Source organism: Volvox carteri, assembly GCF_000143455.1.
Source record: "Volvox carteri f. nagariensis unplaced genomic scaffold VOLCAscaffold_13, whole genome shotgun sequence".
NCBI lineage: Eukaryota > Viridiplantae > Chlorophyta > Chlorophyceae > Chlamydomonadales > Volvocaceae > Volvox > Volvox carteri.
Window position 1 is genome coordinate 1,168,165 of NW_003307556.1, and position 12,748 is coordinate 1,180,912.

The 12,748-nt window shown below is 54.0% G+C and overlaps 2 protein-coding genes across 2 annotated transcripts; both read left to right on the top strand.

Moving 5' to 3' along the window:
* Nucleotides 1–82: 82 nt before the first annotated feature.
* Nucleotides 83–3,090, top strand: mitc11 (mitochondrial substrate carrier; the record flags this gene model as incomplete). Its single annotated transcript, XM_002949112.1, has 5 exons — nucleotides 83–161; nucleotides 1,149–1,298; nucleotides 1,531–1,601; nucleotides 2,000–2,141; nucleotides 2,837–3,090. The coding sequence occupies 5 exons, from the start codon at nucleotides 83–85 to the stop codon at nucleotides 3,088–3,090; spliced, it is 696 nt and encodes a 231-aa protein (XP_002949158.1).
* Nucleotides 3,091–7,302: 4,212 nt separating this feature from the next.
* Nucleotides 7,303–12,546, top strand: VOLCADRAFT_89595 (uncharacterized protein; the record flags this gene model as incomplete). Its single annotated transcript, XM_002949113.1, has 4 exons — nucleotides 7,303–7,698; nucleotides 8,775–8,843; nucleotides 9,283–9,352; nucleotides 12,515–12,546. 4 exons carry the CDS (start codon nucleotides 7,303–7,305, stop codon nucleotides 12,544–12,546), a joined length of 567 nt encoding a protein of 188 aa, XP_002949159.1.
* Nucleotides 12,547–12,748: the final 202 nt, after the last annotated feature.

The following is a 12,748-nucleotide window of genomic DNA, read 5'->3' on the forward strand; positions in this document are numbered from 1 at the left end:
GGATGTCTCATTCCAAAGCTCGCTGTACAACATAAACTTCTGTCGTACATTCCCCACACTTCAGGGTGTTACATCCCCACTCATGGGTCAGATGTTCTTCCGCGCCTCGCTGTTCGGGGCATTTGGAGCGTCGAAGCGATGGTTGGGCACGAACGCTGACGGTACGTACGACATGTACGGCAGATGCGTACGGACCATGTGTCATCTACTCATCATTTTGCCCCTGCCAGAGGGGCTCACTCCCACATCTGGACGCCTCTCCAGCTACGTCCCTCAAAACTCCGTAATTGGCGCACCATACGGTTTCGCCTGGCTGACAATCAGCCCCGGGCAGCTTGAACGAACCCGGGCGATGTCCCGATGGAGTTCACTTCAACACAAACTGACGTATGGTGTTTGGAAATGCTATCCCTTCATTGTTCACATCGTTGGTCAAACTTGTCGATGGGGAGCTATTAATTCAAATATTCGATGCGGGGCTGTGTTCAGTGTTTTTTTTAAGTAATATATTCCTTTTAAGGAATAAAGAGGCTATTTTGGCCTTTGGAAATAAGGAACAAATTGAGGCCGATCCGTACATTTTCATTCCTCCAGCCAAAAACGTCCATTGCTGCCAGATTGCTCCGTAGTGTGCAGAACTTAGTATTATCGATCATAGAATAGATCTGAGGGGCCGTAAGAAGGTCATGCCCGTGAGTCAACGCGGCATAGCAGAATGTATGACCGGTCCTCACATAGCCAAACACGCAAAAGGCAACGACTTGAACGCCGAACAAACACCAAAACAGCAAAATAAGCCTGAAGTTTTTCCTGATAAAGGCGTTTGGGACGGCCTGTGTACGCTAAAACCCCAGATGTCCTCTCCCTCTCTCACCCACGAGAGGTCCATCGGCGATGGACGTCTCGTGGGTGAGAGAGGAAGAGGGCATGTGCGTGGGTGCGGAGCGAGATGGACCATCGCTCCGCACTGAAAACTAGATTGTACCTCTTGTGCACACGACCTTCAACCTGCCTACCGACCCGCGGGTCGCTAATCCCTGACCCCCTGCGGTTTCTCCTTGCCTGAACCGGTGCGGGTTCCTCTTCCGCTTCCCGAATCCCTTTGTCCTACCTCCCTCGCTACCCGCTTTCCGCTGCCCGGTCCGCAGGCACCACCCGCCCCCTGGAACGTATCGACTTCTACAAGGCCGGCGCCATGACGGGCTTCGTGGCGGCGTTCACGGAGGGTCCCATCGACTTCTACAAGAGCCAGCTGCAGGTGCAGATCATCCGCAGCAAGCAGGACCCCACCTACAAACGTGAGAAGGAGCGGGCTTTCTAGGGAGAGAGAAGGGGCGGGGGGAGGAGATACCGCAAAGGGCTATGGCCAAGGCCGGTTTTATAGTCTGCGTGGTGAAGCCAGGGAGTCGTGCTGGGTAGCCAGTAATGAGAGACCAGGGGGTCCATAAGCTTGTGCCGAAAGCCGCTGGCTGGCATCAGCGGTGCTGTGGACGTGATCATTACTGTTGTTATTCTTCTTCTGCCGTGCAGCGCCGTACACTTCTGTCTTGGAGTGCGTACGGCAAACCATCCGTACCAACGGCTTCCGAGGACCCTTCCAGGTGCGTGGGGGGGGGGTGAGGGGCTCTCCTGGGGTGGCTTAGGGTTTTAGGGTTTTGTTATGATGGTCAATATTGGGGTTGTTTTTAAACAACACGGAGTATCCGAAAAACCATTTGAGTCGGATAACCAGGGCTGCCAATATCACTGCTGCAGCGACCAGTAGCGTGTGTGTCTATGTATGTGTGGGGGGGGAGGAGGGGGGTAAAATCCTGTCTGGCAGGCACAGCCCCACTACCGCTGTCCTACCGCTCTGCCGCCCTTTTCCCCCGAATCCTTTTGCTGGATTGCTTTTCTCTACAGCCTACCCGCTCTGCAGTCCTGATCTGCAGACCTATCCATCCCCCCGCTCCCCCGCCTGCTAACTAGCTGCCGCCGCACCACCACCGCACCGCCGCAGGGCCTGGGGCCGACCCTCCTGCGCAACACGCCCGCCAACGCGGTGTACCTTGGCTCGTTCGAGGTGTTCAAGCAGGAGGTGGCGGGGCACTACAACTGCAAGACCACGGACCTGTCCGCGGCCACCATCACAGCCTGCGCAGGTGGGAACCGAACACACATGCACACATGCACACATGCACATGCACACACGCACATGCACACATGCACATGCACACATGCACATGCACACATGCACAACCTCAGTTCTCCCTCACGCGGCCCGGTTCATCCTTGGTGAATGAACATATCCTGCGGCACCAGCCGCCTCCGCCGCCGCCGCCTGAGAGAGGCCCCGGAGATCCTGGGGTATATATATAGAGTGTGGGGGGGGGGGGGAGTGTGTTAACACCTCCTGGACTTGCGTTGCCCTCTTCAGACAGGTGTAACGGGACAGTGCGTACCGGTTGAAGTGGCGCAGCTGCCTGGTCCCCAGCTGCCGCCAGAGCTACGGTGCAAACTCGTGGGCAGCAAGGCGCTGGTGGTTTCTTGTTTCCTCTTCCTTTTCCGCTTCCTCTCTCTTTGGCGAGTCCTCCCTTCCGCGTCGCGCATCAGTCCACCAGCCTACTGCTTACTGCTACTGCATTCAAGCTTTTTGGCGCAATCGGACATCCTTTCATCCTCGCGTCCAACCCTGCATGTGCAGCTGACCCAGTGCCCGCCCGCCCGCAAGCACATGCACATGTACACGCACACGCACACGCACATGCACGTTATTTCATTTTACCAATTTGCCTCTTCATCCTCACCCTCCGCATCCTCCCTGTCCTCCGCACCCCTCCTCTTCCCCACGGCCCAGGTCTGGGCGGCGTGTTGTACTGGCTAACCATCTTCCCAGTAGACTGCGTCAAGTCCGCAATGCAGACCGACAACATCAACCCCGCGCTGCGCAAGTACAAGGACATCCCCACCACTGTGCGTCTGCTGTGGGGGGAGGGCGGCGTACGGCGGTTCTTCAAGGGCTTCACGCCGTGCCTCATTCGGGCGGCACCCGCCAACGGGGTGATGCTGTTGACGGTGGATAAGGTGACGCAGTTCCTGAACCGGGATTAGTCGGTCGGATGGAGCTGTGCAGGGGACTTGCGATACAGGTGTGTGTGTTTGTGTGCGTGTGCGCGTGTGTGTGTGTGTGTGTGTGTGTGCGTGAACCTCGACCTGCACCTGTAAGGAGCGAAGAGTCCAGTGGGGTTCCTCTCAAGGAAGCGATGGAAAGGGGGGGGAGCTGGCGAGGTGGTTTGGCGGGTTGGGAGGAGGGTGAGGGAATTGTGGGGCCGGTTGCGCACACGGGCCCCTTGTTTTCCCGGCAGGCAGGCCACACCATGCACCCGGGATTACCGAGGAGGGTACTGAGGCGAAGAAGGTGGCGACTTGGTAGAGGCGGTGTGGAGGCGGTGGCATCTTGGGAGTTGGGCTCTGATTTTTAATGTGTTATGTGCAGATGTGAATATGTGCCGGTGCGGCTGTCGAGTGGGCGGATGTGTCTCTTCCAACCTAGTCGGAATCATTTTCTGGGCCTCGATCTGCGTCGGCTCGGTTCGCAGTAAAAACTCGCGTGTGCGATGGATTGAAGTACTCGGTTGTGCATGTTGAGTGAGCGCGACGGTCAGTACGAGTTCTGCTGTCCAAAATCTTCCTTCTAGAGGGGGACTCGAGAATGTCTCGATTAGGGCTTATCTTTATTATATATAGCAATAGGGCACACACGGAGGCGAGAGGCCGGGTGGTGCTGGGAGCGTGTATATCTATTACGTATGAAGATATCGCGAAAAAAGGGGTTGGGAGTAGGGCGCGGAAGTCAGCTCCGGAGTAGCGAAGCACTGAATTGGTTTTGCCTGGTTAGACTTTCTTGCCTCTGTATCCACGGCCACGACAACGAGAGTGAGATTGCGCGGGAGGGCAAAGCGAGGGAGGGCAGTCGAGCGCCGCGGATGATACGAGGATATGTTGGTTTGGGCTCGTGGAAGATTGTCTGGTGTCTGAGCGAGGCAGGGGAATGGTTCGGGTCAGAGTCGCAGTGTATGCGGCTCCGACGCAGCGTGTGGTGTCTCTCGGGACTCGAAGCGAAGTGGTGTGCTGTTCAGGCCGACGGTGGACGCGGTGCGGTGGGTTCCAAAAAATCCAGTCAATGCGATAAAGCGGGAGGGAAGTGCCCGGGGTTAAGGTGGCGTTCCGGTTTGAGTGTGTTTGAGTGGGCTACAACTGCACCAGGAGAAGCGCGCTATTCCGAGATGCTGTGACGTGCGGACCCGCACCGGTGCGTGGGACGGGCGGAGGCCAGGAGCGCTGAACACGGCTGGCCAGCTATTACCGCCCTTGGGTGTATGCTTGCGCACCTGCAATAGTGTTTTGGACTGCTGAAGTTAGTGGGAGGCCAAAGCGTGAGGGCGTTCATTGGGTTTCTTGTTGCACGTCGCCGTCTGATGGATGGCAGATCAGGTCAGGTCAGGCCAAGGGAGAGCTGTGTGAAGGGGTGTGAGGATCGGAATATACAGCTGGCGAAGTCGGCTGTGGCGAAGTGCTCTGTGCGCGGTAGACGGCTTCGTGTTTGATGGCTTGTTTTGCGACTGGTAACCAAGGTTATGAGGCTCAGTCAGGTCTTGTGGAGTGCTGAGAGAACTTTCAATCCGCCAAATAAGCGAATAAAACCAAGTAGTGGCTGCGGCGACGACTACCCGCTGCCTGTCCGCCTGGTTTTTGAAGTCCCACAGGCAGCTGTTTGCGCACCTGGCTGGCGAAACAGCTAGCTGCGTGTGAAGGTGAAGCAACCTGTGTGTCAACAGTGGCCTGGGGACGATGGCGACCGCCTTCCGCGTCTACTTAAATTTGCCTGTGACTCGCTTGACTTGTTTGTGAAAGTGGACTGCATGACTGGTGGGGATAAACCATGACTCTTGTGAGGAGAAGGATTGATGTCGAGGAAACAGGAAGTCACTGCTGGAGACTTAGATCCCCTTCCTGGCATGGTGGCGCTGTTGTACATCTTGGTGAAAGCGCACTCTGCCCCTTGGTGTGAAGCGGCAACGGCGAGCTCCCTCATTTTCCCGTGAGAGGCCAGAAGCCTATTGCCGCTCTTAACAGTAAAATCATTATCCTTGCAATATGCCGCAAGGACTGCCGTGGGTTGAACATGCAAACCTAAACAAGCGGGTGGCAGAGTGGACGGTGGGCCATGGCAAGTTGTGGTTGATTGTAACCTGTGCCTCAGGCCCCGAACATAGGGCCCACATGGACATGGAAGCCGCGGACAGCACTCCTAACGCCGCTAAGGCAAGACTCTTCGTAACTCGCTGCGTTCGTCGTCGAGCTTTGTACAGCACCTGTGCCTTCTATCGTAAAAAAATTCTGTGCACGCGGAACCTAACCTTATCTGACCAGGATATGGAAGTAGCCTGGCGCGGTGCGAAGGGAGGGCCTTAGAACGTAATCTAAAGAGAGTCCGCGCCATCGACAGCTTTCCCGGCGCCAGTGCTGAGCGGCGGCAGGCTCCAATGTCAAACCCAGACCGATTGTCCACTGTTGCCGTGACACATTACCGGGTGTTGCATCATATCGCCTGACACGATTGCCCAGGAACCGATGCGTGCTGTAAATTATAACCGTGCCTGTAAATTTCTGGACATAGCAAGGATTTTAGGAGACTATGATCAGAGTGCTGGGCAGCCCTACTAGCTGATAACACTAGTTGCTCTGCGAAGAAAACGACCCACCTGCAGCTTCCAACGGAGAAATCCGCATCGGATTAGGCGGTGTTTCACTGTTGAAGCTTAGCTGATAGGTTTTTTTTAATAGGACTTTAACTTCAGATACGCTCCCAATGCGAGGTCCTTGCGAGTTGCGCTCCTACGCCTCGCCCACCATGCGTACGTTTCTATGGCCTTGAGCACAGTTGTCTTACCAAGGGCAGTTTTACCTGAATTTTGTTTATTCGAGCTAAGACACTGTCAAGGAAAGCGTTATGTTTTTTACCGGGTCGTGATGAACGGGCAGTCCACAGCGCCTAACCTACCCGTTAACACATCTTCATACTGATCCAATACCATCGAATACCGCTGAAGCAGATTCAACGATGAGATTTTTAAATGAATCAGATGAGATACTTGCATCGTATATGGTTTTATGCATCACACACGATAACCAACGTCGAAATGATCACTGTCACGACGTACGACCATCCATATCCCGGATCCACAGTCATTTCCTGATAAAAGAGGATGAGGTTCGATGTAGATGATCTACTCTCACAATAGAGAAATGATTTAGTGGTGCTGTCACCTGTCGTAGCCATAGCTTCCTAGACAAGCTAAAACAACGCCAGGGGTTTTTACATCCGGAGGATCAATGCAGTGCAAGGGGCGCCATGGCACGATGATGTCATCCTTAAGCTATGTTTTGGTAGTCCTAATCGTTGTTGGCTTTCACGGACAAGTGCACTATGCATTCGGTTCCGATTCTTCACAGGACGACGCAGCTGTCCTATTAAACCATCAGACGGATAGCAATACGTTCAACGAAGACATATCGGCGGCTCCAGGATGGCTTTCTCACTCCAAGGTTGCCAGCCTGGAGGCGTTACAACCTTCCAACGAGGGCACATCTGCGGGGGATCGGATCGTAAAATCGCGCGATGCTGGTGAGGGAAAAACACTTTTCATATTTTTAAGCGCTTTTGAAAGAGGATATAATCGTGTGACGGTTGCAGCGACGGCGGCTGCCAGTCCTTACACGGAACGCGGTAGGGCTCTTCGATTGATCAACCTGCTGCAACCTACACCCAGTTTCAGGGAACCCTTTGTACTTACCTAACAGGAGCTCCAAAAATCTCAGTCATTGTACGTTGAAATGCTTATTATCACTATCAGAAATGCTTCGTGAAATGGAATGATTCAAAACGCAGTTTCCGCCATCGAGACTAATAAGGTATCCCCTCGTTTATCTCAGAGCTCGCCTCCATTTCCAGCCTGGCATGTAATACACTACTATATAATTACTTACTGATACGCGGACGAGTAAGCAATGGTAGAGTATGGGTTGAGTTTACAGCTGATCTGATAGGATTGCCGCGCCGCGCGCGTGATTAAGGCACCTCATATTAAATGGATTGAAGCCGATTATAATGCTTACCTGCTGAGCGAACACCATTATAGCTAACAAGCGCGATGGCTGAAATCACATGACGTTTATTACGATTTGCTCGTACTGTAAAGCTCCAAGAGCTTGTTACCCACCGCAAGAATATTAATCTCCAAACCTGTTGCCTTCCCAGCGATGACCACCATCTACGGGCCCCGGGAGGTAGTACAGGGCGAGTTCTACTCCTACATCGCCACACTGACTTTGCCAACGACCTCGCCTTACCGGGAAAGTCTCCAGAACCTCGGTGCCGGTGAGAGCGGTAACCGCGGCCTAGTCGCGTGCGTGTACCTCCAGCCGCCCAGTTCCAGCTATATGGAGACGGTAAGGCCGACGGCCGCTTCCCGGGACAGCCAGAGGTGCACTGAGGACGTGCACCTGAACGAAAAGAATGACGCGTCGGGGGTGACGCAGTTCCTCGTGAGCCTTCCGGATCTAAGTTTTACAGAGCTTGGAGAGGCAAGCTTACAGACATTTTGGTACGAGGCCGTCACTGGAGACGTACTGGCGTCATCCCAGCTCTTCCTTAAGGTGGGTGCCTGCTGGGCGCGTTCAGCATAATGACGCACACGACTGGGTCGCATGCGTGCCGGCCCGCGCCTGCGTAGATGCGCGCAAATGACTCGCGGGGGGAAGCCGAAAGTAGAAGATTGCCGAAAGCCAATCTACTCAGATACTGCTCGGCCTTTTTTGTATCTTTGGGTGTCACGTATGCATACAAACTGGGATGCACGGGGTCGCTCAGTACCGACCACCCTTTCCCCTCGTGCACCGTGTGCTTATCATAAAGTTTCACTGCGCGGAAGTGGAAGCTAAAGGACGTTAGCAGTGGAGGAGTTTCCGTTTTGCATGGTGATGCGAAGCGTGGGGTACATGAGGCCAGGCTTGGTCTGTAGTGTAGGGGGTCGATACGGTGCTCCAGGAACGAAACCTTTTCTATTTTCGCGTGCGTTAGGTGCACACGTGTTATGATATTGTGTAGGAAGCACCGGTGTTCATAGATGCTGGGGTTGGTTCTGATATATCCGCGCCCCTACTGGTGCCTGTTCGTGCTCTGCATGTAGGTTGTGGCACCCAGCAGCTCTACTATACCTGCCTTAACGCCACATCACCGCGACTACTCTGGCCGCCAGCTAGGGGAAGCCTATCTTACCGCTCCATCCTACCCTCTCTCCATGTCACCTCCGGTTCCATCAGCCCTTCCGCCTCCGCACACAGCCTACTCTCTCTCTTGGTCATCCGTACCCCCCGCTTACGCTCCTCCCCCTCCTCTCTCGGTCGGCCAGCCTCCCGTCCCAGCAACCTACCCAAACAACCCGCAACCAGCGCCCCATTCCCCTCCTCATCCTCATCGTCATCCTCATCCTCGTCCTCACGACCACCTACCCCCTTCACCACCGGTTTATGTGGACACTTCACCGGCGCTCTTAACTTCGCCACCACCGCAGCCACCACCGCCACCACCACCACCGCCGCCGTCATCACCACCACCTTCTTTTCCTCCTCCACCGTCACCACCACTAGCAGCTGTATTAGTATCGCCGCCGCTGTCAAATAAGTCGGTGTACCAGCTTAAGTTCACCATGTCCGACACAGCCAGCACGCAGATTTCCGCTGGCGCCGGAAGGGAAGCATTTTTGTCAGCAATCCAGAAGGCCCTTGCCCAGTTCTTCCAGGTGGGCGGGTGCATGCATGTGCTTTCAAGGTGTGGTTTGCCTTCCGGGACCTGCCGGCAAGAGCCAACGGGACTTGAACGGGCTATAAAGGTTCAAGAAGCTGCTGTATGAGCGCAAGTGTGATACTAGCGAAAGTAGAAAGTACCATTGGCTGTGAGGGCCGTAGTTCGATGCCCCTGCAAGTCATGCTTTCCTGGATGAATATTAATCTGTTTATCTACCTACCCCATCGCTGCCGCTACTTGATGTGACCAAAGGGGAAAGGGTGTGTGTGATGTAGACCTACCAGTCGCTCGCATGCCATACGGATTTCATGTTCGATGTGAATGGAAAGATCTTGTGTTCGCCCATGAAGAGTGTGGGTCATCGCTCAATGCACATCAGGCCAGACGAGTTTCGGTCCCGCCGTGTCTTCTCCACTTCCCTCTGGCACATACAGGTTTCAGAGACCGACGTGGAAGTGCAAATAGTACGTATTTCAGGCAGTGGCGACATCACCGGTATCTCCGGTACTACGAAGAACCTACGGCGGCGGCTGCATGAAGGCCCAACGGGTTCTATCGTGTCCGTTAATGCCACCGTCCCTGTTCAAAGCACGACCGGCCTGACTGCTCGGTTGGTATCCGACCCGAAGCCCATCCTGACGACGGATTTTATAAAAACGTACGACATCACAGACGTCGAAGTAATTGTGGACAGCGATTATAACGGGCCGCCCAGCATTAGCATTAGCAGCAGCAGCAGCAGCAGCAAGACTCGGAATGTTGGGGCTATCGCCGGCGGTATCATTGGCGGCGTAGCCGCTTTGGCCATCGTAATTGCTGTGGTCGTGGTGGCCGTCAAGCTGCGCAGATCCACAGAGAAGCATGCTCATGTGTACCAGGTGGTATCATGACGTGCGAATGACGCACGAGTAACAACGTAAGGCCTCGGTGCCCCCGGTGGCGACTCCGAAGGCCAAACGATGAGCTCATCCACGGGTGCCGTTTGCTGGAGAGGCCAGCTAGGGGGGCGCGGAAGCCATCCAGGGTGACTTGTTGCTACAGAAGCGTATACATGAGCGTCCCACGGGTCAGTGCCAGAGGGCATGTGTGTGTGTGTGTAACGCAGCGTGAGGGTATGGTAAATCCGTCATAACGTATATTATTTTAGTTCGATGCGAAATGGTATTTGTGAACGCCGGACGCATTTTGACGTTTTAATATTGCTCATGAGGAAATGGCACAGTGAAAATGAACCTGTTTGTTCGTCTGTCTGTCTGCGTACACGCCATTATCAGTGGCTGGGAGAAGCAGGGTTGACTTGAGGAGGATAACGGGCGCAGAACGAAACGCCAAACAGACAGACAGGCTGCTGTGTTACTGAACTGCTGTTCAGGTGGTGAGGGCTCTGCGTAAGGCCCATGGAACAGTCCCTTGGGGAATGTGACAAGGGGGAATGGGTACCGACAGAAGATTTATCGCACAGTTGTGAACAGTTAGATATTTCGTGTGTACGTGTATGTGCGGCCTCTGCGTGCACATACGCGATAGGATGTACATTCTAGTTTCATTTCTCGTGTGAAGATGATGTGCGCGTGCGCTGAAGTCTAGCGATAGGTCCAGCAATTGTTACAGGCAGAGATGGCAGGCTACAGACAGACAGACAGCAAGTATTACCTTTGATTGGGGAAGGTTAACATGTATGATTAAAGGTCGGCGGGATTGCAGGGGCGCATGATGATATTTTCGTTTGCAGGCGGGATAGTCGGTAGCCGTGCACGTGTGCGCGTAGCCACACAGAGCCACACGCACACGGCCTCCACATCCAAGCAGGCTTGGCTGCTGAAATAAATTTCGTTACAGTAATAGGAATAGGAACAAGCTGTAAATCGGAATTTTTTGTTTTAAAAACAGGCGAAACTTATCTTCAAGCTGTGGGCACAGCCCCAACCATATCAAGCGCTATATCGAGCTCCAAGTACATGGCAGCAGAAGATTAAAACGTTTATCGGCGGATCTCCACACCGCTAACCGGGTGATGGACGACTATGGACAGGCAGCCATCCACTACGTTGGGACCAGTGTTCTTCGATATGTCGCTTATGAGCAAAAAACGCTTATCTCGGAAAGCGAAAACAATTGTTACGGCGCCGATGGCGCCGTGCATCCAATCGCTCGCCCTGTTGGGCCCGTATGCTGAACCTCCGGCCATTGCTGCTAAACCACTGCCCTGAACGGCTGCTGCTGTCAAGCCATGCTGACGTGCTTTGTGGCCATGGCAAGTCCTGCTAAACATCTGATTAGCCGGGCCAAGGGTGTTTTTCTGGGACTGTCCTGTCATTTCTGGGACTGAACTGTCGCGTTGGCTCTTCGTGAGGCTCTGCAGAACGAACAAGAGTTTCCAGACCTTTTTAACCGGGCTAACTTGTGGTTGGGCATTCCACCGACCTCGGTTTTTGGGTGTGTGTGGGAGGTTGTATGCCTCGCGGCCATCAGCTCACTCAATCACGGTCGCCGTTTGTAGTTTAGGGAAGGTCTCCAGGCCAACATGACCGTATCTACGTCAACGCTTAACTCTAACTTTGGCGCCCGTTTAACTGCTTTTGCGGCACGGGATAACTTGCCAAAACGTTGGGAACACGTGCCTCACAACCAACCTTTCTTATATGTCAACGACGCAGACAAGGTTGTTTGCCGCTTACCGATGTACAATGATGAGGTCTGAGGGCTTACGTCGGAACCTCATTTTCCTGTATGAGTGTACTAACTGAGGCCTTGTGTCCAGTGAAGTTAGTACGGCCTGGCCGAGTTCTTTGTGAATAAGGCCCACAGTGTTGTGCGGGAGGCGTTCCTAGGGGCGCTGCACTCGACCCGTTCGGGGTCCACTGTAACAATCGCATTCCCCAAGGGTGTTGGCTGACTGTCCGCCCAGACAACCGTCTCTTATCGGAAGTTGTTTGAAATCGTTGCAAATGACTTAATCAGTTGCAAATGACTTAATCAATCCATGTATTGCTCGAGTGATTTCATGCATGTGGCTTCCCTCGCTGCTGCCTGCCGGGCTGGTTTCGTTCATCCATGTACCATCAAATTGGCCGTGTTGGATACTCGGTTGGGTCCTGCATGGGTCAAGGAACGACAATTGGCTTTATATTTTATATTTGTTGAGAGTGCATGCCCTGCGTTGACACAACAGGACCTTTTTGGACAGGTTTTTTTTTTTTGCCCCAGCTGTAAAGCAAAGCAACTCCAGGGGAGTGGACATGGCCACTAGCTTGGACACATGGAGTGTATGTTGGTGTGATGCACCCCTGCACCCTTGGGTTCCTGTGTGTCGGGTGCACACAAGCGTCAGGGCGGCCCAGCACGCCTCAGCTTTGTGTGCCCGGCCTTGGCCGCGTCATCTACTGGGTCGCTTGGCACCTCCGGAGGCTTCCGACGGCGCCTCGAGCACCGCTGTTGCACGTTGCACGCCGACTGGCGCACCGTGATCGGTTGCTTGCCTTCTTTGTGACGTGAGCCGGCAGTACAGAAACACGAAAATTGCATGCTTGGGCCTGATTATCTGTACACAGGCTGTAAATACTGTGCAGTATGAACAATTTCTCAGCGGTCAAGTCCACATCTGAAGAGGAGCGTTCGCCTTTAGGCTCATATTTGCTACCTGTCGCGCTGTGTGCAACCGCCCAGGTCGTGGCGCTCAGGGCTGCGTGCGCAAGTGAGGCACTAAGAGTTTTTGCATGGACCGGATGGACACTTGGGTCAGGAAGGTATTTGCAACCAGATGCAGTACGGCTGTACTGTGTTCGTTATCCAAAGGAGGGTTCTAGGGGAGCGTAATCTCCCCAGCAACTTGGGTCACGAGCGAAAAGCGACAACCAAAAAACAAATGTTGTAGCTACCAAACCCCGGCTCCACTTTTGG